The following is a 26074-nucleotide window of genomic DNA, read 5'->3' on the forward strand; positions in this document are numbered from 1 at the left end:
TGAACTTTAGTATATAATGTATTTAAGTATATAATGCACATAAGTAAATAATGTACTTAAGTATATAATGTATTTAAGTATATAATGTACTTAAGTATATAATGTAAATAAGTATATAATGTACTTTAGTATATAATGTACATAAGTAAATAATGTAAATAAGTGTATAATGTTCTTAAGTAAATGTACATAAATAAATAATGTACTTAAGTATATAATGTTCTTAAGTAAATAATGTACTTAAGTATATAATGTATTAAAGTATATAATGTACTTAAGTATATAATGTTATTAAGTATATAATATATTTAAATATATAATGTACATAAGTAAATAATGTACTTAAGTCTACAATGTAAATAAATATAAAATGTATTTAAGTAAATAATGTACGTAAGTATATAAGTAAATAATGTACTTAAGTATATAATGTTATTAAGTACATAATGTTCTTAAGTATATAATGTACTTTAGTATATAATGTAATTAAGTATATAATGTACTTAAGTGAATAAATTCTTAAAGTATATAATATATTTAAATATATAATGTACATAAGTAAATAATGTACTTAAGTCTATAATGTAAATAAGTATATAATGTACTTAAGTGAATAATGTCTTAAAGTATATAATATATTTAAATATATAATGTACATAAGTAAATAATGTACTTAAGTCTATAATGTAAATAAGTATAAAATGTATTTAAGTAAATAATGTACGTAAGTATATAAGTAAATAATGTACTTAAGTATATAATGAACTTTAGTATATAATGTATTTAAGTATATAATGCACATAAGTAAATAATGTACTTAAGTATATAATGTATTTAAGTATATAATGTACTTAAGTATATAATGTAAATAAGTATATAATGTACTTTAGTATATAATGTACATAAGTAAATAATGTAAATAAGTGTATAATGTTCTTAAGTAAATGTACATAAATAAATAATGTACTTAAGTATATAATGTTCTTAAGTAAATAATGTACTTAAGTATATAATGTATTAAAGTATATAATGTACTTAAGTATATAATGTTATTAAGTATATAATGTAATTAACTATATAATGTACATAAGTAAATAATGTACTTAAGTATAAAATGTTTTTAAGTAAATAATGTACTTAAGTATATAATGTTATTAAGTACATAATGTTCTTAAGTATATAATGTACTTAAGTATATAATGTAATTAAGTATATAATGTACTTAAGTGAATAAATTCTTAAAGTATATAATATATTTAAATATATAATGTACATAAGTAAATAATGTACTTAAGTCTACAATGTAAATAAATATAAAATGTATTTAAGTAAATAATGTACGTAAGTATATAAGTAAATAATGTACTTAAGTATATAATGAACTTTAGTATATAATGTATTTAAGTATATAATGTACATAAGTAAATAATGTACTTAAGTATATAATGTATTTAAGTATATAATGTACTTAAGTATATAATGTAAATAAGTATATAATGTAATTAAGTATATAATGTACATAAGTAAAATTGGTACTTACGTATATAATGTTCTTAAGTAAATAATGTACTTAAGTATATAATGTAATTAAGTATATTATGTACTTAAGTATATAATGTATTAAAGTATATAATATATTTAAATATATAATGTACATAAGTAAATACTGTACTTAAGTATATAATGTATTTAAGTATATAATGTACTTAAGTATATAATGTTATTAAGTATATAATGTAAATAAGTATAAAATGTATTTAAATAAATTATGTACGTAAGTATATAAGTAAATAATGTACTTAAGTATATAATGTACTTAAGTATATAATGTAATTAAGTATATAATGTACATAAGTAAATAATGTACTTAAGTATATAATGTTCTTAAGTAAATAATGTACTTAAGTATATAATGTTATTAAGTATATAATGTTCTTAAGTAAATAATGTAAGTAAGTATATAAAAAGTTAATAAAGTACTTAAGTATATTATGTACATAAGTAAATAATGTACTTAAGAATATAATGTTCTTAAGTAAATAATGTACTTAAGTATATAATGTTCTTAAGTAAATAATATACTTAAGTATATAATGTACTTAAGTATATAATAAAATTAAGTATATAATGTACTTAAGTATATAATGTAAATAAGTATATAATGTATTTAAGTATATAATATTCATAAGTAAATAATGTACTTAAGAATATAATGTTCTTGAGTAAATAATGTACTTAAGTGTATAATGTTATTAAGTATATAATGTTCTTAAGTAAATAATGTACTTAAGTATATAAGGTATATAATGAACTTAAGTATATAATGTATTTAAGTATATAATGTACATAAGTAAATAATGTACTTAAGTATATAATGTAAGTAAGTATATAATAAGTAAATAAAGTACTTAAGTATATTATGTACATAAGTAAATAATGTACTTAAGAATATAATTTAAGTAAGTATATAATAAGTAAATAAAGTACTTAAGTATATTATGTACATAAGTAAATAATGTACTTAAAAGAATAAAATGTTCTTAAGTAAATAATGTATTAAGTATATAATGTACTTTAGTATATAATGTACTTAAGTTTATAATGTACTTAGTTAAATGTATTTAAGTATATAATGTTCTTAAGTAAATAATATACTTAAGTATATAATGTACTTTAGTATATAATGTACATAAGTAAATAATGTAAATAAGTATATAATGTATTTAAGTATATAATGTACTTAAGTATATAATGTAAATAAGTATATAATGTAAATAAGTATATAATGTACATAAGTATATAATGTATTTAAGTATATAAGGTACTTAAGTATATAATGTAAATAAGTATATAATGTTCTTAAGTAAATAATGTACTTAAGTATATAATGTAATTAAGTATATAATGTACTTAAGTATATAATGTATTAAAGTATATAATATAATTAAATATATAATGTACTTAAGTATATAATGTATTAAAGTATATAATATATTTAAATATATAATGTACATAAGTAAATACTGTACTTAAGTATATAATGTATTTAAGTATATAATGTAGATAAGTAGATAATGTAAATAAGTTTATAATGTACTTTAGTATATAATGTACATAAGTAAATAATGTAAATAAGTGTATAATGTTCTTAAGTAAATGTACATAAATAAATAATGTACTTAAGTATATAATGTAATTAAGTATATAATGTACTTAAGTATATAATGTATTAAAGTATATAATATATTTAAATGTATAATGTACATAAGTAACTACTGTACTTAAGTAAATAATGTTCTTAAGTAAATAATGTACTTAAGTATATAATGTTATTAAGTATATAATGTAATTAACTATATAATGTACATAAGTAAATAATGTACTTAAGTATAAAATGTTTTTAAGTAAATAATGTACTTGTAAATAATGTACTTAAGTATATAATGTTATTAAGTATATAATGTTCTTAAGTAAATATAGTAAATAATACTTAAGTACATTATATACTTAAGTACATTATATACTTAAGTACATTATATACTTAAATATATTATATACTTTAATACATTATATACTAAAGTACATTATATACTTAATTACATTATATACTTAAGTACATTATTTACTTAAGTACATTATATACTTAAGTATATTATTTACTTAAGAACATTATATACTTAAATACATTTAACTAAAGTACATTATATACTTAAGTACATTATATACTAAAGTACATTATATACTTAATACATTATTAACTTAAGAACATTATATACTTAAGTACATTATTTACTTATGCACATTATGTACTTAAATAAATTATAAACTTATTGACATTATATGCTTAAGTACGATATTTACTTATGTACATTATGTTCTTAAATAAATTATAAACTTATTGACATAATATACTTAAGTACTTTATTTACTTAGTACATTATATACTTAAATACATTATATACTTAAGTACATTATATACTTAAATACATTATATACTTATTTACATTATTTACTTATGTACATTATATACTAAAGAACATTATATACTTATTAACATTATATACTTAAGAATATTATATACTTAAGTACATTATTTACTTAAGAACATTATATACTTAAGTACATTATAAACTTAAGTACATTATTTACTTAAGAACATTATATACTTAATTACATTATATACTTAAGTACATTATTTACTTAAATACATTATATACTTAAATACATTATTTACTTAAGAACATTATATACTAAAGTACATTATATACTTAAGAACATTATATACTTAAGTACATTATTTACTTAAGAACATTATATACTTAATAACATTATATACTTAGTACATTAAGTTAGTTACAATAATGTACTTAAGTATATAATGTTCTTAAGTAAATAATGTACTTAAGTATATAATATGTTTAAGTATATAATATTCTTAAGTATATAATGTATATAAGTATATAATGTACTTTAGTATATAATGTACATAAGTAAATAATATAAATAATATAATAATGTAATTAAAGTAAAGTACATTATATACTTAATACATTATTTACTTAAGAACATTATATTCTTAAGTACATTATTTACTTTTGTACATAATATAATATATTAAAGTATAATATATATTTAAATATATAATGTACATAAGTAAATAATGTACTTAAGTATATAATGTATTTAAGTATATAATGTTTTTAAGTAAATAATATACTTAAGTATATAATGTTCTAAAAAAATAATGTACTTAAGTATATAATGTAAGTAAGTATATAATGTATTTCAGTATGTAATGTAAATAAGTAAATAAAGTACTTAAGTATATAATGTAAATAAGTATATAATGTATTTAAGTTAATAATGCACTTAAGTAAATAATGTACATAAGTAAATAATGTTCTTAAGTATATAATGTACTTAATTATATAATGTAATTAAGTACATATTTGTACATAAGTATATAATGTAAATAAGTATATAATGTTCTTTAGTATATAATGTACATAAGTAAATAATGTAAATAAGTATATAATGTACTTAAGTATATAATGTATTTAAGTATATAATGTACTAAGTAAATAAAGTACTTGAGTATATTATGTCAATAAGTTTATAATTTATTTAAGAACATAATGTACATAAGTAAATATCGTACTTAAGCATATAATGTCAATAAGTTTATAATTTATTTAAGTACATAATGTGCATAAGTAAATAATGTTCTTAAGTATATAATGTTCTTAAGTAAATAATGTATTAAGTATATAATGTACTTAATTATATAATGTACTTAAGTAAATAAAGTACTTAAGTATATAATGTAAATAAGTATATAATGTATTTAAGTAAATAATGCACTTAAGTAAATAATGTACATAAGTAAATAATGTACTTAAGTATATAATGTACTTAATTATATAATGTACTTAAGTAAATAAAGTACTTAAGTATATAATGTACTTAAGTACATAATGTACATAAGTAGATAATGTACTTAAGTATATAATGTACTAAAGTATATAATGTAAATAAGTATATAATGTACTTCAGTATATAATGTACTTAAGTAAATAATGTACTTAAGTATATTATGTTCTGAAGTAAATAATATACTTAAGTATATGATGTAGTTAAATATATAATGTACATAAGTAAACTTTAGTATATAATGTACTTAAGTATGTAATGTTCTTAAGTAAATAATGTACTTAAGTATATAATTTACTTTAGTATATTATGAACTTAAGTAAATAATGTACATTAAGATTAAATGTACTTAAGTATATAATGTTCTTAAGTAAATAATGTACTTAAGTATGTAATGTACTTTAGTATATAATGTATTTAAGTATATAATGTACATAAGTATATAATGTACTTAAGTATATAATGTTCTTAAGTAAATAATGTACTTAAGTATATAATGTACTTTAGTATATAATGTACTTAAGTATATAATGTACTTAAGTATATAATGTATATAATGTATTTCAGTATATAATGTAAATAAGTAAATAATGTACTTAAGTATATAATGTACTTAAATATATTATGTACTTAAGTAAATAAAGTACTTAAGTATATAATGTACTTAAGTATATAATGTACATAAGTAAATCATGTACTTAGGAATATAATGTTCTTAAGTAAATAATGCACTTAAGTATATAATGTACTTTAGTTTATAATGTACTTAAGTATATAATGTCAATAAGTTTATAATTTATTTAAGTACATAATGTACATAAGTAAATAATGTACTTAAGCATATAATGTCAATAATTTTATAATTTATTTAAGTACATAATGTGCATAAGTAAATAATGTACTTTAGTACATAATGTACTTAAGTATATAATGTTCTTAAGTAAATAATGTACTTAAGTATATTATGTTCTGAAGTAAATAATATACTTAAGTATATGATGCAGTTAAGTATATAATGTACATAAGTAAACTTTAGTATATAATGTATTTAAGTAAATAATGTACTTAAGTATGTAATGTTCTTAAGTAAATAATGTTCTTAAGTATATAATGTACTTTAATATATAATGTACTTTAAGTATATAATGTAAGTACATAATGTACATAAGTAAATAATGTACTTAAGTATATAACGTATTCAAGTACATAATGTACATAAGTAAATAATGTACTTAAGTATATAATGTACTTAATTAATAAACATGGATCACACAAATCGCTTTGTGAAAAATTTAAACAAATAGGTATATGTACTTACAGTAGCTTCGCAATCTTTATATAATATATTATATGATATATGACGGCCGATTTGCGTAGTTTGCAGCGGCCCTGCTTTCTGAGCCCGTGGGTTCGATTCCCACTACTGGAAAATGTTTGTGTGATGAGCATGAATGTTTTTTTGTTGTTCTTAGTATTTATGTATATAATTCATAAAAATATTCATCATGCAGATTAGTAACCATAACACAAGCTACGCTTACTTTGGGGTTAGATTGCGATGTGTGTATTGTCGTAGTATATTTATTTATTTATTTATTTTTATATATTTCTTGTGTTAAATAATTAATTTATTATAATTAATTATAAATAAATAAATTTTTAAAATGATATTATAATGTTTTGGTATGCGTTAGGGTGGCACCCTGGATGGTTTAGATTCACAAATCAGCCCGACAGATGGCGCTGGGATCCGATTGTATATTTATAATAATATAGTCTTTGTGAGGCAAAATATTATTACTCTTTATCAACAAAAAGCTGATATTAACAATCGACTTATCAGAAACGGACATTAATTAGTGATATTTGCATATCGTCTGCGAAAGGTGCAGAACTCCTTTGCGGGGTTGAGTATACGCTTTTACAACATGATTCCTAAAGTAATTCTGGATCTACCAATACATACATTTAAAAAATGTGTAAAAACACATCTAATACAGCGAGGTTACTATACATGTTGGTGTTGGAAGAGCAACTACTGAGTTTCTTGCCGGCTCTTCTCGGTACAATCTGCTTTCCGAACCGGTGGCAGTCACTACAAACATACATACCTACTTGACTTTTCAAAAGAGCTTATAAAGTAGGCCTACTTGAAATAAATAAATTTTGAATGTTTGAATTTGAATTGGCTAAACTGCGCGTTATCCATGACATCGCTTCCGCTCGCTCTTTTCACTTTTCGGGAGTGAGGTCACCCGAAAATGCTTTAAAAAATTTCCCTTCAAAATATCAGTTCACATCGAGTTAAGAAGTAAACCTTTTTGTATGTTTTTAGGGTTTTTTCATTTATCCGGTACAAACATATTTTTTTTTAAAATAATTAAATGATTAAAAAAAAATTATTTATGTCTGTTCAAAAAAAATCCTAAAATAGTCTATCGAATTAGTTCGAACAAAAATTTGGATTCGATACGTATTGCTTGATTATATTCATTTGTACTTACGATATAGATATAATGAATTCCAAAACAAGTTGACACTGCACTGACTATGCTCACTATATTTCGTTCCCCTGATTCACGTGATTTATTATTTCTTTCTTTATGCTATCACGCTACGTTCCCAATAGCGTTCTCCGTTCGACTATTTTATTTTGATATTCTATTCAAATCGTGAAGTCATTCGGCGGGAATACTATTTTGTCCGACAAAATTGTGTTGGCCCTGAATTTCTACCATTTCTACGTAAGCCATAGTCATTTAAAAATGGCCGTGTTAACACGAGAAATCGACAAAAATATCGACATGACGTCATTTGATATGCCTTCATGTGGCCGCTTTCAAGGTCGCACTTATTCTTCTATAGTGACATCATTCTTGAGGCCAATGTATTTATTTGTGTATGTAAATGTTAACTTAGACTTATGTGGTTTCATATAGTCTTCGTTTATTTAACTTAATGGGCGTAATGCGAAATGTCGCGTCATGATTTGAGAAGTTACGATACTCAACATACATTAATTTAAAAAATAACACTTGTTATTTTTATTGTTATTTTTAACACTAGTTATTTTTAGTTATTGTTTGTATTTCTGATTTTCTTGCTTATATTAGTTGGCCCTTGATTGCAATGCCATGATGATGTAGTCTGATGCAGTCAGTGTGTAGCGGACTAACCCATAGATTATACGACTAACCTGTACAGCCACAGCATTTATATTTAACTACGCAACGTAACGATGATAAATGTAATGGTCCTAACAGCAAGTTATCAGAGCGCTCACATTAAGGTAATTATACTTTTGAGCAGATTCGTTTTTGCACCATTCTTCGTTGCGGATTGCTGAACATAGATAAATTAAGTCAATTTTAAGAATTATGATTGAATGAATGAATATACTTTTATTGCACACAACAAATCTATATATATAAAAGAGGAAGTGTGTGGGTATGTTCCGTATAGGCTCCAAAACGGCTGGACCGATTTCAATTAAACTTTCAGGGAATCTCCGGATTGACCTGGCCAGTAATCCTGTAAAGTTTGGTGACGATCGGAGCACTCCTATTTTTGAACTGTCAAATACAGCTTTTATTTACTATGATGATATTCTATTGTTGGGTGTACATGGGTGTAGATAATGATCTTCACCCGCTCGAAAAGAGAATGAATACGGAGAGAAATAAATGATTTAATATATTATATTATGAGACTTAACATCATTTGACTTGTAAATTTTTAATTTAATGATGTAAGTATTGTTTAAATAAAATGAAGCAAAATCTAGCCCGGCGAAGCGGGCTGGGTACGCTAGTAGTACATAAAAAAAAGTATATACAAACAACGTATACAATTTGGCGGTCTTATCGCTTCAAAGCAGCGAACGAAAAAAGCATAGAAGACGCGTTTCTAAAAAATTGTCTTTCGAAACTAGTACCAATTAGTTAATAAACGCACGCCCTTTAAAAGAAGGAACTTGAGTCGCAAAGAGCTCTTAATAGGTTTCTTCTATTTGTCGTACGACACGGGACCAAGCGTGATTGGCCGGTAGTTACGTAGTGCCGCGGCTGCGCAGGACCAATCAGCAGTCTCTGGAATCGTTGGATGATTTTATGCAATAAGGAAAGCAAAATAAATTAGATTAAAATAGCGTCATAATAAACGCCGATCTACTCCAAACTAAATGCACTCTATTAACAACTTCTATTATTATGAATGTGAAAGTGTGTCTGTTTGTTTGTTACCTATGTTCGGCTCAACCACTGCACCGATCTTGATGAAGGTAGGCCTTTATAGCTTGTACCCTGGAGATTATACACTTTTCATCAAACGTTGCCGCGTTTAAATTTACAAAACTGACTACAAACACTTTAAAAGTATAAAATAATTTTAGTTGGTACACGTTTGTACACGAATTCCGGCCAGTGTACCGCATCGGTTTCATTGTTTCTATTTAGGCGCCCGCCCGACTTCAACATACGTGTACAAGCTAAAATTATTTTATATTTTGATTCGAATTCATATTGAGCATTTTATAAATATAAAACAAAGAAGTTTGACCTATATCACCTATATGCAACGGTACAGATAAACATTTGTAATTAATCATTGTAAAATATATCTTTAACATTTCGATATCGATATCAATATCTATTTCGCGTCCCTATAAAATATTCAAAATGCAATTGTCTAGGTGGGTATTATTAGTGATTGATGGTATTATACTATTGTTTCAAATATTTGGTCGAAAACATGTTTTTTATTTTATTATAGTAATTACAACATTATTATAGTTATACGTTTGATGGTTGAGTCTCTCGATGGCATAAGACTTATTAAGAAATCTACACTCATGTATAATGAGTAGATAACTCACAAAACAACGAATTTTAAGTAGGTATATTGTCTAATATATAATAAAACGTTATTGCGTTAACGTTTAACTAATACTTAATAAAACATACTTGCGGTAACGTTTAACTTCATATGGCATAACACCATCCATAAGGATAATACGTAATTGTAATTATTTAGATTTTAGTATAGTTATCGGTGTACTTACACGTGAAAAGTTATTCCACTATCCTTGTGGTGATGATCCGTATGATTTCGACACCATTTCACAACACATGAAGGCATTTTGAATTATTAAAATCTAGTTTTACGTAATTCGTTTAGCCGCCACTACGCACGAATGTCGCGAGTCAACTAGATTCGTTTGCGGTACAGTTTATAAGCCCCTCCCACCACGGCATAGTTTCCGTTACGCTATTTTTGAGTACGAGAAATGCTTCTATGCTTTTTTCGTTCGCTGCTTCAAAGCGATTTCTTTTAATTTGTGTCAAAAAAAGTGTATTACAATACAGCACAATAAACAGTGATCCAATCGATTTATTTAAAATGATAACTCATGGCTCACAAAGACTAGAATCCAGAGCTATTTAATAAAAAAGGATCATTAACGTCATGGTGCAAAGAACATGTCAACTTGACATTATGTATGTATGACACCTGTGCCCCTAGAAGACATGGCTGTACGGTGATAGACCATTGCCTTTACTCTACTTGAGAGTAAAAATTATAAAATTATGTAATGACATTTACTCAGTTTGACGGCCGACCGATATATGTCATATGACAGGCTCAACCTGGCTCCTTACTTCTCAGTGATTGTGACATTTCACAGTTATCTCGGGAAAGCTGGTTATCACGTAAATCAATTTTTCCAAAAATGTGCAGCACGGAACAGAAACCTTTGTTCAGGGACCTCACTGCTGAAGACACGGAGCCAGAAGTGACGGAAATAGAGTCCCTGTGCATCAACTGCTACAAAAACGTATGCAACCCTTATTCTAGAAACTTTACGGTTTTCATCAATTTTGAATGAACTCCTAATTTTCATGTGTTTCTAATTGAACCTTTATGCGTGAATTTTTGTCAGTTATGTCTGTTATTGCAAGGTGTTGCGTCAAAATTATTGAGTTGAAAAATTAAGAGGTTAATTTAGTTTATTTATTGATGTTCCGCAGCCTATTAACGTTCCACTGACTCCCCTCTCATAAGAGAGCTGTTTTCTGGTATTAGAGCATATACCCAACACATTGCTCCAAAGCAGATTGATGGACTTTTACAACTATTTTCACAAGATAGTGATATTAATCGAAACCAATGGCATAATGTGCTCTCAAAGTCGCTGGGGTTACAATTGCCAATTTTCTAACCCAAGCTGGTATAAGAATACTATAATCTTATTTCTCATCGTACAGAAAAATCAATACCAACTATTGGATAGAATCAGGCGTTACTTTGCGGACATCCATGATATATTATAAAAATTAAGCCTAATTTACTATACGCCGCGAAAAATGCTGCTTGACTCTTCTCAAGACTGCTTGAAATAAATGAATATTGTTTATTTAACAACAATAAGGTGTTTAGATATTAGGACATTCTTAAGGCTACCATGATGGTAGGTCTTGACTCTACTTATTCTGGCCTTTCTCTTTACAGGGCTCAACTAGAATCTTACTGACTCGCATCCCACACTACAAGAATGTAGTTATAATGTCATTTAGTTGTGAATCATGTGGTTATGAAAATAACGAGATACAACCTGGAGGTGCTATCGCAGAATTGGGCGTAAGGTAATCTCTCTGTATTTTATTCTTAACAGAATAGAGTATAGTTGTTTCCACCCATACTCATCCCGCAGGTGCTGTACGAGGCAACTGAGGGAATACAGCAATATACGTGTGTTTGTGTAAAACCGAAATAATAGTTCAGAGGCTTTAGCGGTACATTATGTACTGTCTCTAAGACTTATCTGTGAAACTGAAACGCTCATAGGGTTTGAGTAAACCATTGCCATAGTTTTTACTGGATGAAATCAAATACAGCCCTATCACATGCAAAAGTTAAATCAAGTGCCTTATTAGGTATATGTCACGTAGCGTAGCTACTGCGCGTGTCGTTCTTTTATATATTTGTCAAGCTGGGTGCTAAGCAAACTGTCAAGCACTTTGGCAACAATCGTAGCAAGGGAGATCGGCCTGTAGTTGGTCCTGTCACAAATGTCCCCAGTTCTGTTTTTCACAATTGGAACAACCACAGTCTTCATCATTGCAGCAGGAAGGTACGAATGTGCTATGCATAGATTATAAAACATCGCAAGCACTCGGGGCAGATGAGGACCAGCATGCTTGAGATGTTCGATGCTGAGTCCGTCATCTCCAATAGTGTTGTCATAAGTAAACACTTAGAATGTTGGAATTAAAAATAAAATAAAAATAGCCTTTATTCTCTGACTAAATAAATTTTTGCTTATACACTACTAGCTACTAAATCTATTATTTAATTAAGTTATATTTATTATTAAAAAAAATTGTTTTGTAACACCAGCGCACTTAGTCAGGCTATCTTTGGACATAGGCCTCCTCTTGATAAATATTTTCTAATTATATAATTATTTATATAATTAAAATTATTTTTAAATAACAAATACTCTGAGCATAGCTCTCTCCATCGCCCGCTGAGTGACTCTGAGTCTTCTTATGAGGCGCATGAGGCTGACGATGAACATTAGTTCAATCCACTAAGTTTTTACCCTCTACTTTAGCGAGACATCTGTTTATAAATAAATAAATAAATAAAAAAATAACAAATTATTACTTTTCAAACCTTTTAGTACTTTTATATAACTTTCTCCATTATTTTTATTTTTATTTTTTTTTGTTTTTCATGTTTAGTAATTTCATTATTTTTGATTTTGTTTATTATTTACCTCTTTGATGATTTTGTATTTATCGATGTAAAAAAGCTTGTGTTAATGTAAAAAATATATTTTGTTTGTTTATATTATATTCTATGTTATTGTCCTTTTTTATGATTATTTTGTTATTGTTCAGTCGCGAGGATTCAGTGACGACGAAGATAATGGGACTGGCTGAAAACCAGTGCTGCGCTCTTTAGTATGCAGCTATACTGAGCCAGCTCCATTGCCACACATTTTTTTTTCTTTATATACTTTAACAATTTTATGACACAAATGTGTGACAATAACTACGATTTTTCTTTCTTTCTTTCTTATATTGTCTTGATTCATGTATGGGTGCCTAAGATGACTGATTTTATATTTTTATGATTAGTTTACATAAAAATACAGATGAACGCCCAGACACTCAAAAATATGAAGTTGGAAAAAATGCTGTTAAAAATTGCGCAATGTCAAATCAAAAAGGATATTATAAAATGGTTTTAGGTGGAAACTCCGTGTGGAAGCCCCTGCGGACCTAAATCGCCAGGTGGTGAAGAGTGATTTTACTTCTGTGAGGATACCGGAAGTGGACTTTGAGATTTCAGCGCAGAGTCAGAAGGGAGGTTTGTACCTATTATATTAAATAGCTGCGGTCATTTAAAGGAAAAAAAAACTAAAACCGAATAGTACTCTATAAGTAAAACACTTCCTCTTGATTACCCGCCTTCATCATATCGACGGTCTGAGTCCACCACGCTGGCCCAGTGCTGGTTGGTGGAGTCCACAATTCCACAAGTGATTTGATTTGATTTGATTTGAGGTTTCCTCACGATGTTTTCCTTCACCGTCGAAGCGGGTGATATTTTTAATTACTTAAACGCATATAAGTCAGAATAGTTAGAGGTGCGTGCTGGGATTCGAACTCGGCCCCACGAAAGTGAAGTCGAGCTCCTAACCACCACGCTATACCGCTTTTTGCGCTTTAACTGCCCCACTTGCTTTATCATTGTTTTGTTGCGGTGTTATTTTAAAACTATGATATCTCGTAAGATATTTATTGATATCAAATGATTTAAAGAGAAATTTCGTTAAAAATAAAATACATGTGATGAATAAGTAGCTTATTTATTGGGATTTAAATAACCGTGCTAGAGGTAGACCGCACTATAGGTGGGAGGACGATATCAAAAACGTGACTGGACCAAACTGGATGCTAAAATCAAAAAACAGGCAGCGCTGACTGGTTCTTCATAACGGAGTTTTTTTTATTTAATTATTGTAACTATTTTTTTTTTTCACTTTATATACTTGAAATTAAGGATAAATATGAAACTATTTAAATGTATGAAGAAATAAAAGACTTTTTTATTTTATTTATTTATTGGGATTTATATAAAATTCCAAATTCATTTATTTAAAGTTGGCCAAGTTTATAAGCACTTTTGAAACGTCAATTCAGTCTGTTTGTAGTGACTCTACCAACGGTTCGGAAGGCAGATTCCACCGAGAAGAGCCGGCAAGAAAATCAGCAGATTGCTCTTTTCCAACATCAACAATTTACATTTTACATTTTAACATTCGTTTTTCTATCTTGTGAGAGATGAAAGCGGAGCTGGATGCTTCTAAGCAACCTTGTCATTAAGAAACTCATCAATTGTATAATAACCTCGCTGTAATAAATGTGTTTTAACACATTCTTTAAACTTATGCATTGGTAGGTCCAAAATTACCTTAGGAATAATATTACAAACGACCTATGTCCAGCAGTGGACGTCTATCGGTTGGTATGATATGATGACGATTGTCCGCAGAGGTGACCACAGTTGAGGGCGTGATAAGCCGCGCTGTGGCCGGTCTGACGCAAGACCAGGTGGCTCGGAGGGCGGAGCACCCCGAGGCTGCGGAGAAGATAGACGCCTTCGTGGAGAACTTGCAGGGGCTCCGCGCACTAGACACGCCGTGGACGCTGTTACTCGAGGATATAAGTGGTTAGATATTCAGGGTCAAATAAAAAATACAAAAACCTCTCTGTTTTTAGTTGTTTAAATTGAAACTAACAACTTTTGTTCCAAGACTCTTTTTTTTTTAATCAAAACCCAAACAAAACAGGCATGTTAAAGTACCAAAGATACAGACAAAAAATGATCTTTAACAAGTTTTTTAAAAATGGTTTCACATTTATAAAATCAGTAGGATTATTTATTTTCTTCATCTTCATTTCCTTTTCTCTTTAAGGTAACTGCTTCATAGAAAACCCAGAGGCTCCCAAGAAGGACCCCCGCGCTGAACGGACAGACTTCAAGCGGAGCAAGGAGCAGGATCATATATTAGGCATTTATACCCACGAGGAGGTATGTAAACTTGGACTGAGTTTATTATTAGAGTTGGCCATCCTACAGACAAGGGCGTGCCGCTAAGCGATCTAGCGTTCCGGTACGATAACTTCTACATATATGCCATACCCCTAACATTTCTTACGAAATCTCGTCAGATTTTTTGGTAATAAAATATTAAAAATTTAAAAAAAAACATGTTAAATTTAATTTGATTTAATATTATTTTCAAGCATTTTATCTTAATTCTTTAAAACCACACCGCTTCCTGGTTAGCGAGTTTAATCTTAAAACTGCGCTAACTTGTCATACAATAAATAAAAACAAGACAGTGTAAAAAAAAATAAAGTTCTAACACAGCCCTTTATTTTTTCAAGCCATGTGGCGATTCTCCAGTGGACGTAAGTCATCAGACTGCCATATAAGCCCCATATTATTAAAGAGCCTCTATTCATATATATATGTATATATAAATATATATATATATTATATAAATTATAGCTTCCGTTTTTTGCTGTTCGTAAAACTCGCAAAGTAGTCGCAATAGATTTGAAATTTTCCGACGACTTTGCATTTCTACAACGTGTAACCGAATTGCGAAATACTCTTAAAGGCTAATAATGCAGCCTAAGCCTAATAAAAAGCCTATTTCATAAGGAATCACCTTGTAAAAATATATAATCGAATGAAGCAAATTTATTTTTCATACAAACAAATTTACAACATTCTAAGTGCTCACTAGTGACAACCCTATTGAGGATAAAATACCGGCACGCGCATAGTACCGACGCTACGCGACGCATACGCAATAAAGTGACAGGAGTAACTTGATTTTAATTTTGCATGTGATGTTAGGGCTGTATCTGTTTTCTTTCAGTAAAAACTATGGCAGTGGTTTTCTCAAAATCTATTATCGTTTCGGTTTCGCAGATGAGTCTCAGAGACAGAACATAATGTACCCCAAAAGCCTGTGATGTATTATTTCGATTTTCATTTACACGTTGTATATAGGAGTGTGTTTGTGCCCTTTTTATACCCAAATTCCTAAGGGAACTGTAATTAATATCAGACTGGCTATACTGAAGCTAGCTAGCTAGTTATAAATAGCTCGGAAGGTTCTCGAACGATTAATTTAATCACAACACAGCGTTTTTTTTTTTAATTTCAAATACTAAACTCTTTGTTATAAAATTGTTTGGTTGGAATATAGTTTTTTTTTTTTTTTTTAACTTTATTGCATAATATAGGAATAAAGCAAAAGACGGCCTTATCACTAAAAGTGATATCTTCCAGGCTACCTTAGCTAACGGATTCAGGCAATGAGTGACGGGAAATCGCAATTATACACATATAATTACATAGATTTACATTCACGCTAAAAATAAATGGATAATATAAAATAATAAGTGTAATAATATATAATTATATATATATATATATATATATACATAAATACTCATATAACATATAGTATCAACATATTTATAGTGACAAATCGCCTGGGACTTAGAACGTCTAATGTCATCAGGGATTGCGTTGACGCTTTTATAATAGTTGTTATATTAGAAGGATAATAATGGTATTAACTAGAGTTACCGACATAGCTCAGCGAGTTGCGAAGCTGAAGTGGCTGGGAGCCGTTGGAGGCAAGCGGCCCAGGACCGTGCATTGTGGAACTCCCTACAAAAGACCTATGTCCAGCAGTGGACGTCGATTGGTTGAGATGATGATGAATAAATAAAACACTTTCAATGCGTACATCAATAAGTGTCATATATATTCCCATTCTCATAAACATATATCCGACTTTAAGTATGGCATTAGTCAGCTTTTGCTAAGCATTAATTCAGCGCGATTCGACTTTAAACGCCAAACATAAGCTTAGCCTAGTAATTGTACGTAAGTAAAATATAAGACTGATATCTATAAAACTCACTTTGGCTTTTTAAAGTCAAAGTTCGTGTTAAAACGAGCCAGTTCTGTGTAAGCAGCTAGCTTTGTCTCGTTATAACTGCTTCTTATGCCTGAGACAAGACAAAGTTAGTGTTAAAACGAGACAATTTTATGTGAGACACATTTTTTTTCTTGTTTTAACTGTTTCTTATTTCTGAGCAAAGATAAGACTAATAAGAAACTATTTTAACACTAATCCAGTGTTAAAATAGTAGTTTCATTTCAGACACATACTTTTGTCCCATTTGACACACACACACATTTTTTGATGTTAGACATATAACTTAGTCTCATTACTAACTGCTTCTTTTGTCCGGGCAAAGTCAAAGTCAAGTCAGATTTATGTCAGACACATAAGTTTGTCTCGGTTCAACTGTTTCCTAAGTCTGAGCAAATTCAAGGTTAATGTTGAAACAAGACAGAGTTACGACAGTCACATTATTGTTTCTCGGTTTAACTGTTTCCTAAGTCTGAGAAAAGTCAAGGTTAGTGTTAAAACAAGACTGATTTATTGCGCATAATAATTGTGTCTCGGTTCAACTGTTTCCTTAGTCTGAGCAAAGGCAAGGTTAATGTTAAGACAAGACAGAGTTATGTCAGTCAAATAACTGTGTCTCGGTTCAACTGTTTCCTATGTCTGAGCAATCAGACTTAGGAAACAGTTGAACAGTCAAGGTTAATGTTAAACACAATTTTTGTCAGTCACTAACTTTGTAAGGTTAATATTATATAACAAGTCGGATTTATGGCAGAGACTTTGTTACGCTGTAGTTGTTTTTATATCTCAGCAACGTCAAGGTTATAATTACAATGAGACAGATTTATGTCAGACATAGTTGAGTCTCGTTTTATTTTTTTTTGTTTTCGAGCATTCAAAGTAAGTATGTCTGATTTTATGTCAGACACGTAACTTTGTGCCATTACATCTGTTGAAAAGTTTTTTTGATATCAGCCTTAGTTCGCTTTATATAGATATCAACATAAGAAATGACATTGCGTGTCACATATGGAAAATTCAGCTTTATCTCAATACAAAATTCGATAACAAACGATACATTAATCTCATTTTTTTATACAAAAGTTTGACTTTTTTTTAGATATATAGTTCCCCCCTCCCCTTTTCTGTATGTCTGTTTGGATATCCGTGTGCATTTTCCTGAAATATATATATATATATATATTTCATAATGATAGTTAAGGCAACATAATGATATGTTGCCTTAACTAACGATTTAGTATTAAATAAGTCTATTGATTCAGAAACTCATTTAATAAGTTTGTAATTTCGCAATTCGACCCGTACATGTATTTCGTCGACGTTCACACATAGCTAAGGCGAACCAATAGTTCAGTGATGCACTTTTTTAGATCCCATACCGAAGCCGTAACCGTGCGGTAGACTTTATTAAAACTGAAAATCAAAACGAGTTTCAATCTTTTACTTTAGTTTTGACCCACGCATTGCCACCGGACTTGATTCTTTGTCCTATACAAAGACCTGCGCTTGCTCTAAAACCGGACTCTGATTGTGCATTAACACGTCAATCTGTGTAAACTACTGTAGCGGTCTCCACATTACAGAACTAGATGGCGCCACAAAAATCCTGCATCGCGCTAGCGAAGTGTTCCCGAAGAATGCCTATATATACAACTTCCAAAAAATGAATCTTCGGACCTCGGTCCCCGAGCACGATCACCCGCTCGGAGGAAGATCTTCCTATTGTTACAGTCGAGCGTATCACCATAGCTCCCGTACACTACCTACCTAATTTCTTATTGACATAACCTCAAAATATTTAAATGTCAATATGATAAATGAAAATTAAAAAGTGCTTTATCTATATATATATAAAAGAGAAAGTGTATGGGTATGTTCCGTATAGGCTCCGAAGCGTCTGGACCGATTTCGATGAAACTTTCTAGGAATCCTGTAAAGTTTGGTGACGATCGGAGCACTCCTATTTTTGAACTGTCAAAGTGTCCAATACAGCTTTTAATAAAATAAAGCAAAATCTAGCCCGGCGAAGCGGGCTGGGTACGCTAGTTTATTGCACAAAACGCGTGCAAAAAGGATTTCGCGAATTAGATTAATATTTTTTCACCTATAGGCGCAACAACTTTATAATGCGATTCTCTGGCCATCGCGGCCTGAGCGCTTTGAACACTCCCCCCGCTCCTACCGTCTATGCCGAAAATATACCTTTCATGTATGGAGGATAGAGGTAAGGAGGATCATCTGTGTATATGAAAAAGTGTCGTCAAAATGTATTAAATTAGGATGGCGCCACATTTGCATCAAGGTAACTCTTAAAAGAAGCGCCAAGCCAAATATTGTTAGAGTAGGCTTGAAAAATAAACAAGGAAGTAAGGTTATATTTACCACAATATTTTGTACAACGTAAGTTGTTGAAATTCTCAATAATTAACTACTTTAGTCGATAATGACATTAAATTTTTTAACTCGGCATACTTCAATTCAGCTACGATTGCTACATTCATACCATACCCTGTGCATCAACCAGCGCCATTGTGGAGGATTTTTGAACTGTTATTTAGCGCATACAACTGGACACTTTTTCAACTTTTCTCCCATATAAGATGACTCTCCTTACCTCTACCCTCCATACTTTCATGTCAGTCTTATAGCGACTGTAGCGCCATCTAGTAGGAAACATATCATAATGAGACTCGTTTGAAGCAAGTAATGACACATTGCTTTTTCTTATCTTTATACATATATTTCGTGTGTGCGTGTGTATGTCACTGAACTCCTCCTAAACGGCTGGACCGATTTGAATGAATTTTTTGGTATGCGTTTGGGTGGCACCCTGGATGGTTTAGATTCACAAATCAGCCCGACAGATGGCGCTGGGGTCCGCTAGTCTTATATATATATTTTTTTCTTGTGTGCGTGTGTATGTCAATAACTCTTAAACGGCTGGAAAGATTTAAATGAACTTTCTGGTATGCGTTTGGGTGGCACCCTGGATGGTTTAGATTCTCAAATCAGCCCGACAGATGGCGCTGGGGTACGCTGGTAATTTTATAATTTGTTCGTGGTCAAAATTTACCGGTAAATGGATACCGAGGACTGACGGGTCGCATTGAGGATACCCTGTTTTTGTAGTTGATTATTAGTATACATACAAGGTGAGTTTTGTAGATTGTTGATTGATAATATATCCGTATGTTTTAAAGCAATGGTTTTCTGCAGGTGTCGGACAGTTTACCCGGAACCCTGACCCCCGCAGACCCTAGCGAGGGGTCTTATGATCGTCAGGTCGCCGAAGAAATTCTGCAGTTCAGAACTAACTGTCCAGACTGCAACGCACCAGCCGATACTAATATGAAAATCACTAGTGAGTTATACCTTTTTATTTATTTAGTTTCCGAACGCTGCTTGCACCATTTGCTTGTGTGATGAACATGAATGTTTTTCAGTGTCTGGGTGTTTATCTGTATATTATAAGTATTTTAGTATATTATTCATAAAAAAAAATTCATCAGTTATCTTAGTACCCATAACACAAGCTACACTTACCTAAAAAAAATAATTAAAAATGGGATTTCGGTACAAAATTACAACCCTGCATGTTAATAATAAATTAAATAACGTACTATACCTTTTGGATAGCGGACCTTCCTGAAATAAAGCTAATATTGTGAAAAATCATTTTCAGATATACCACATTTCAAAGAAGTTGTGATCATGGCGACCGTATGCGACGCTTGCGGCCACAGAACTAACGAAGTGAGTTTAAAAAAATTGCAAATGAGAGTTAAATTAATAACTAAAGAGAGTTAAATTAATAACTAAAGAGAGTTACATTAATAACTTAGGTGAGTTAAGTTAATAACTTAAGTGAGTTCAATTTGTGAGCCTGACGGCCGAGTGGCGCAGTGGGCTGCGACCCTGCTTTCTGAGTTCAAGGTCGTTGGTTCGATTCCCACAACTGGAAAATGTTTGTGTGATGAGTATGACTATTTTTCAGTGTCTGGGTGTTTATCTGTATATTATAAGTATTTATGTGTATTATATTCATAAAAAAAAAAACATCAGCTATTTTAGTACCCATAACACAAGCTACGCTTACTTTGGGGCTAGATGGCGCTGTGTGTATTGTCGTAGTATATTTAATTATTTTATTTAATAACTTGTGAGTTCATTTAATTACGAAACGACTTGAATTAATAGCTAAGTGAATTGTATGAATTACGAAATGACTTTGATTGATAACGGGATGGGTTCATTTAATTACGCCGTTTGTTATAATTCCAGCATATATATTTTATTTATATATTTGTATAATTTCTAAATCTTAGGGGCCATCCATAAAGTACGTCACACGTTAATGGGGAGGGAGGGTATGTGTGACATCGTGTGACAAGGGGCATGGGGGGGTCAAAACTTTTGTGACGTCACATGTTAAAATTTAAAATACTAGAACGCAAAGTTTGGATGTGAATTAAAAATTTTGATTTTATTAGATTATTATTTAATAAAAATAAGTAAAAAATGAAAATAGCTGTTTTCTCTCGATTATTTTTAAATACATACATTAATTTAAAAAATGTGTGACGTCGCATCAGGAGGGGGGGGGGGGGGGGGTTATAAAAATGTGACAACCTGTGACAAGGACGGGGGGAGGGGTTCAAAAGTCCTAAAATTCGTGTGACGTACTTTATGGATGGCCCCTAATATTTATTGCACCACCTTCCTCTTTTCTATGTTTTTTCCTTTTACGCCATTGGTTGCCTGTAAGAAATCGCTATGTAGCGATAAGTTCACCAAATTGTACACTCTTGCCATAGGAAGAGAGTACAATTTGAAGATATAAATACATATGTTTAAATCTCTGTAACTACTTTTTTTCTTCGGTGTACAATAACAGTGTATTCATTCATTCATTCATATGCAACGTGTAAATGGAGACCGAAATAATACCTCACTGGCGTTTGAGATACATTATGTACTGTCTATGATACTTATCTGTGAAACCGAAAACCTAATAGTTTTTGAGTAAACCACTGCCATAGTTTTTACTAAAAGAAATCAGATACAGCCCTAACATCACATGCAATATTAAAATCAAATGACTTCGGTCACTTTATTAGTAGATACTATGCACGTGTCGATCTTTTAACTTCAATAGGGTTGTCACAAGTAAACACATATAATGTTTTGAATTCGTTTGTATGGAAAAATAAAAATTCTTCTTTTTATATTTTTACAGGGTGATTCCTTGTGAAATAAATAATATATTATGCACCCTTTAACAGTATTTCGTAATTCCGTTACACGTTGTATAATTCTTTTGCCGCCGTAACAACTAATAATACTAACCAAAATAATAAAAACAAAAAAAATAGGAATTCCTTTAAAAAAATTTAGTATTCATTACATTAATGAAACAACGACGTACACTGTAGGTGTACAGTACAGTATTTCGGAACGAGCCTTTAAAGTAGCCGACGAGCAATTTTAGTCACGAGTCTGCGACCTCAATATCATAAGAATGATTTGAGCGTACGAACTATATAATATTAGTATGATTTTTCCGATGCAGGTAAAGTCGGGGGGCGGTATAGAAGACAAGGGTGTCAGATTCGTGGTGCGAGTGGCGAACAGGGATGACTTCTCACGGGATATTCTTAAGGTGATATATTTTTTTAAACGGCAGTTCGTTTGATATGAAATTGATTGAAAAATTTTATTGACACTATTAGGACAGTATGACAAATTCAAATTCAAATTCAAAAATTATTTTTATTCATGTAGATATTACAGGCACTTATGAAGCGTCCATACATTTAACATGTTACACTACTGTTAGGTGATGGTGATAACTGCATTCGTTAAATTTAAACTAAAGCGAGGAGGGTTCCAAACGCGCCCTGGTCTAAGAAGAGCCCACAAAAAACTTAGCCAAGTATTTTTTTTGTTATCACCATCTCACAGTCTAGTTAATGTTGAGCTATGAAGTTCATACCCAAGCTTTTTTTGTCATACATGACTTATTTGGTATACACATTTGAGTATAACGTCACAAAAAAATATGTGCTTTTTTAAATACATATAATTTTCTCAAACATGCTTGGAAATTTGAGCATTATTTAAACAATCTTCTTTGGGATAAGGCGAAAGTTCTGTACTGGGCAAACACATGTGAGCAGCGGCTGTCAAAAAGCTATACGTATCTGTGGTGGTTTAGCGCCCAAATAAATTACTTAATACTATTCAACTGTCATGTAATTTAAAAATGGAATGTTCCCGTGGCTGTTTTATTTAAATTTCGTACTTGGTTGCAAATAGAAAGCTGTTTATTAAGAAAACATATATATGTTTATACATATACATATATATGAAAATATATATATATATATATATATATATTTACAGAGTGTTTGTTGTTTCCAACAGTCTGAAACCTGCAGTATGTCCATACCGGAGCTGGACTTGGAGGTGGGTGGTGCCGCTCTGGGCGGCCGGTTCACCACCGCGGAGGGGCTAGTCAGGGCTTCGCTGGAGCAAATAGGCTGCGCCCCCGAGCTCTCCGGGGACGCGCCCGCACCTGCCAAGGAACGCATGGCAGAGTTAGTAACACCCCGTATTTTTACCCGACACGGCAGATTTAGTAGCAACCTGTATTTTAACCCGACATGGCAGATTTAGTAACACCCTGTATTTTTACCCGACATGGCAGATTTAGTGACACCCTGTATTTTACCCGACATGGTAGATTTGGTAACACCCTGTATTTTTACCCGACATGGCAGATTTAGTTACACCCTGTATTTTTACCCGACATGGCAGATTTAGTAACACCCTCTATTTTACCCGACTTGGTAGATTTGGTAACACCCTGTATTTTTACCCGACATGGTAGATTTGGTAACACCCTGTATTTTTACCAGACATGGCAGATTTAGTAACAACCTGTATTAGGTTAGGTGTTATTAGGGCTAGATGGCGATGTGTGTATTGTTGTAGTATGTTTATTTATTTATCTATATATATATAAAAGAGAAAGTGTGTGAGTATATTCCGTATAGGCTCCGAAACGGCTGGACCGATTTCAATGAAACTTGTAGAGAAACTCCGGATTGACCTGGCGAGTAATCCTGTAAAGTTTGTTGACGATCGGAGCACTCCTATTTATTAAAAATTTTATGATGTAAGTTTATTGTTTAAATAAAATGAAGCAAAATCGCTACGGGTACGCTAGTTTATTTATAGAAAGATTATCATCATGAGAAACGTTTCAGATTTATGGGGAAACTGCAAGAAGTGCTGGACAACAAGCGATCTATCACCATAATTCTGGATGACCCAGCCGGCAACTCTTATGTACAGAACTTGAACGATGACCCGGAGCAGTACGATGATGGTATGTTGCTTAATAGATTATTATCTTTATCCCTGTAATATCATCATAATAATTATTCAAAAATTCAAAATTCATTTATTTCAAGTAGGCCTAATATAAGCACTTTTGAAACGTCAAGTCAGTCAGTTTGTACAGACTCTACCACCGGTTCGGAAGGCAGATTCTACCGAGAAGAAGCCGGCAAGAAACTCAGCAGTTGCTCTTTTCCAATATCAGCAAGCAATTTACATTTTACATTTTAACATTCATTTATCGAATTTTGAAAATACATAGGTTCAAAATGGCCGCCGCCACAAAATGGTGGATAAAATATTTTCCCACAACTCTCTCAATGTGGATATAAATTGAAGGGTTTTATTAGTACATTAATGTACGATATATTGAAAGTCTGCAGATTTTTTTAAATTTTTTTTTTTTTTTCAATTATTTTTTTCTTGTTTCTCACAGGCCTCCAGGTGAGTCGTTATGAGCGGAGTTTCGAACAAAACGAAGAGCTGGGGCTTAACGATATGAAGACTGAAGGCTACGAGGCAAGCTGAAAGCATTTGTAAACTTCAACAATAAAAGACATTTGTAAATGTCAACAAAGTGATAATTTATGTAAACAACCTATAGTCCGTTCAAAGTTATTTTACCTTAGAGCTGTAAGTTGTTGTTTTTTGATTTGTCCCTTTTAGGCCAGGCAAAGATCATTGACCGTACAGCCTTCTAGCTGTAAAGTTGTCGGAATGTTATGATGACCTAATTTGAGGTTAAAACTTACTGTGTGAGAGAGAAAAGGACACGTATATCCTTTTCTCTCGTTTGTTTATATAACGTCAGTTTTTTTTACATTCATTATCTGTTCTCTTTGACCTTTTTTAAAAATAAACCTTTTGTAATATATTAATATATATACAAATTTATAAAAAAAAAAACTATTTTTATTTGTTGTAATCCAAAAGAGATTTAAAATAAATAGAATATTTATATGAACAATTTAGGATGATTATTCCTATTCCTTAACCCTCCTAATTCCTGAATGTGCGCTTTGCATGTATTTAATAGGATTTGTGCTTTTTTCAGGATAAAAATAGCTTTGGGAATGAAGGCCCTTTACCTATCTTATATATTGTTATATATCAACTACTGCATAATTGGAAGTCAAACCAATGAACATAGGGCTTTCATTTTCGTTCAGGGATATCGACATAACCCATTATCTACTAGTACTTCTTACA

General features: G+C 30.3%; 2 protein-coding genes across 3 annotated transcripts in view; one reads left to right on the plus strand and one right to left on the minus strand.

Moving 5' to 3' along the window:
* Window positions 1-8170, minus strand: part of LOC120635819 (myb-like protein X) — a 30046-nt gene extending 21876 nt beyond the window's left edge. Inside the window, exon 1 of the mRNA XM_039906983.1 lies at window positions 7935-8170. The gene's annotated coding sequence lies outside the window, so the exon portion shown is untranslated. The remainder of the gene's footprint in view (window positions 1-7934) is intronic.
* Window positions 8171-11048: 2878 nt separating this feature from the next.
* On the plus strand, window positions 11049-25736 carry LOC120635785 (zinc finger protein ZPR1). 2 transcript variants are annotated; one of them, XM_039906942.1, is made up of 12 exons: window positions 11049-11263; window positions 11938-12071; window positions 13685-13803; window positions 14992-15168; window positions 15416-15531; window positions 15891-15914; window positions 20681-20825; window positions 21147-21217; window positions 23034-23123; window positions 23888-24060; window positions 24733-24854; window positions 25302-25736. In XM_039906942.1, exons 1-12 carry the CDS (start codon window positions 11159-11161, stop codon window positions 25391-25393), a joined length of 1368 nt encoding a protein of 455 aa, XP_039762876.1. In that variant the 5' UTR covers window positions 11049-11158; the 3' UTR covers window positions 25394-25736. The 2 variants fall into 2 exon arrangements, with proteins under 2 accessions (XP_039762876.1, XP_039762877.1); XM_039906943.1 differs by lacking the exon at window positions 15891-15914 and having other exon boundaries at window positions 25302-25735.
* The last annotated feature ends 338 nt before the right edge of the window (window positions 25737-26074 follow it).

Source organism: Pararge aegeria, chromosome 27, assembly GCF_905163445.1.
Source record: "Pararge aegeria chromosome 27, ilParAegt1.1, whole genome shotgun sequence".
NCBI classification, from domain to species: Eukaryota; Metazoa; Arthropoda; class Insecta; order Lepidoptera; family Nymphalidae; genus Pararge; species Pararge aegeria.

What these genes read in the sequence shown, in the direction of transcription:
- LOC120635785 (XM_039906942.1), top strand. Translation starts at nt 11,159, where the DNA reads ATGTGCAGCACGGAACAGAAACCTTTGTTCAGGGACCTCACTGCTGAA. An exon ending in GTTACTCGAGGATATAAGTG is followed by an intron (nt 15,169 to 15,415) that starts GTTAGATATTCA and finishes TTTCTCTTTAAG; the next exon opens with GTAACTGCTTCATAGAAAAC. An exon ending in TACTAATATGAAAATCACTA is followed by an intron (nt 20,826 to 21,146) that starts GTGAGTTATACC and finishes AATCATTTTCAG; the next exon opens with ATATACCACATTTCAAAGAA.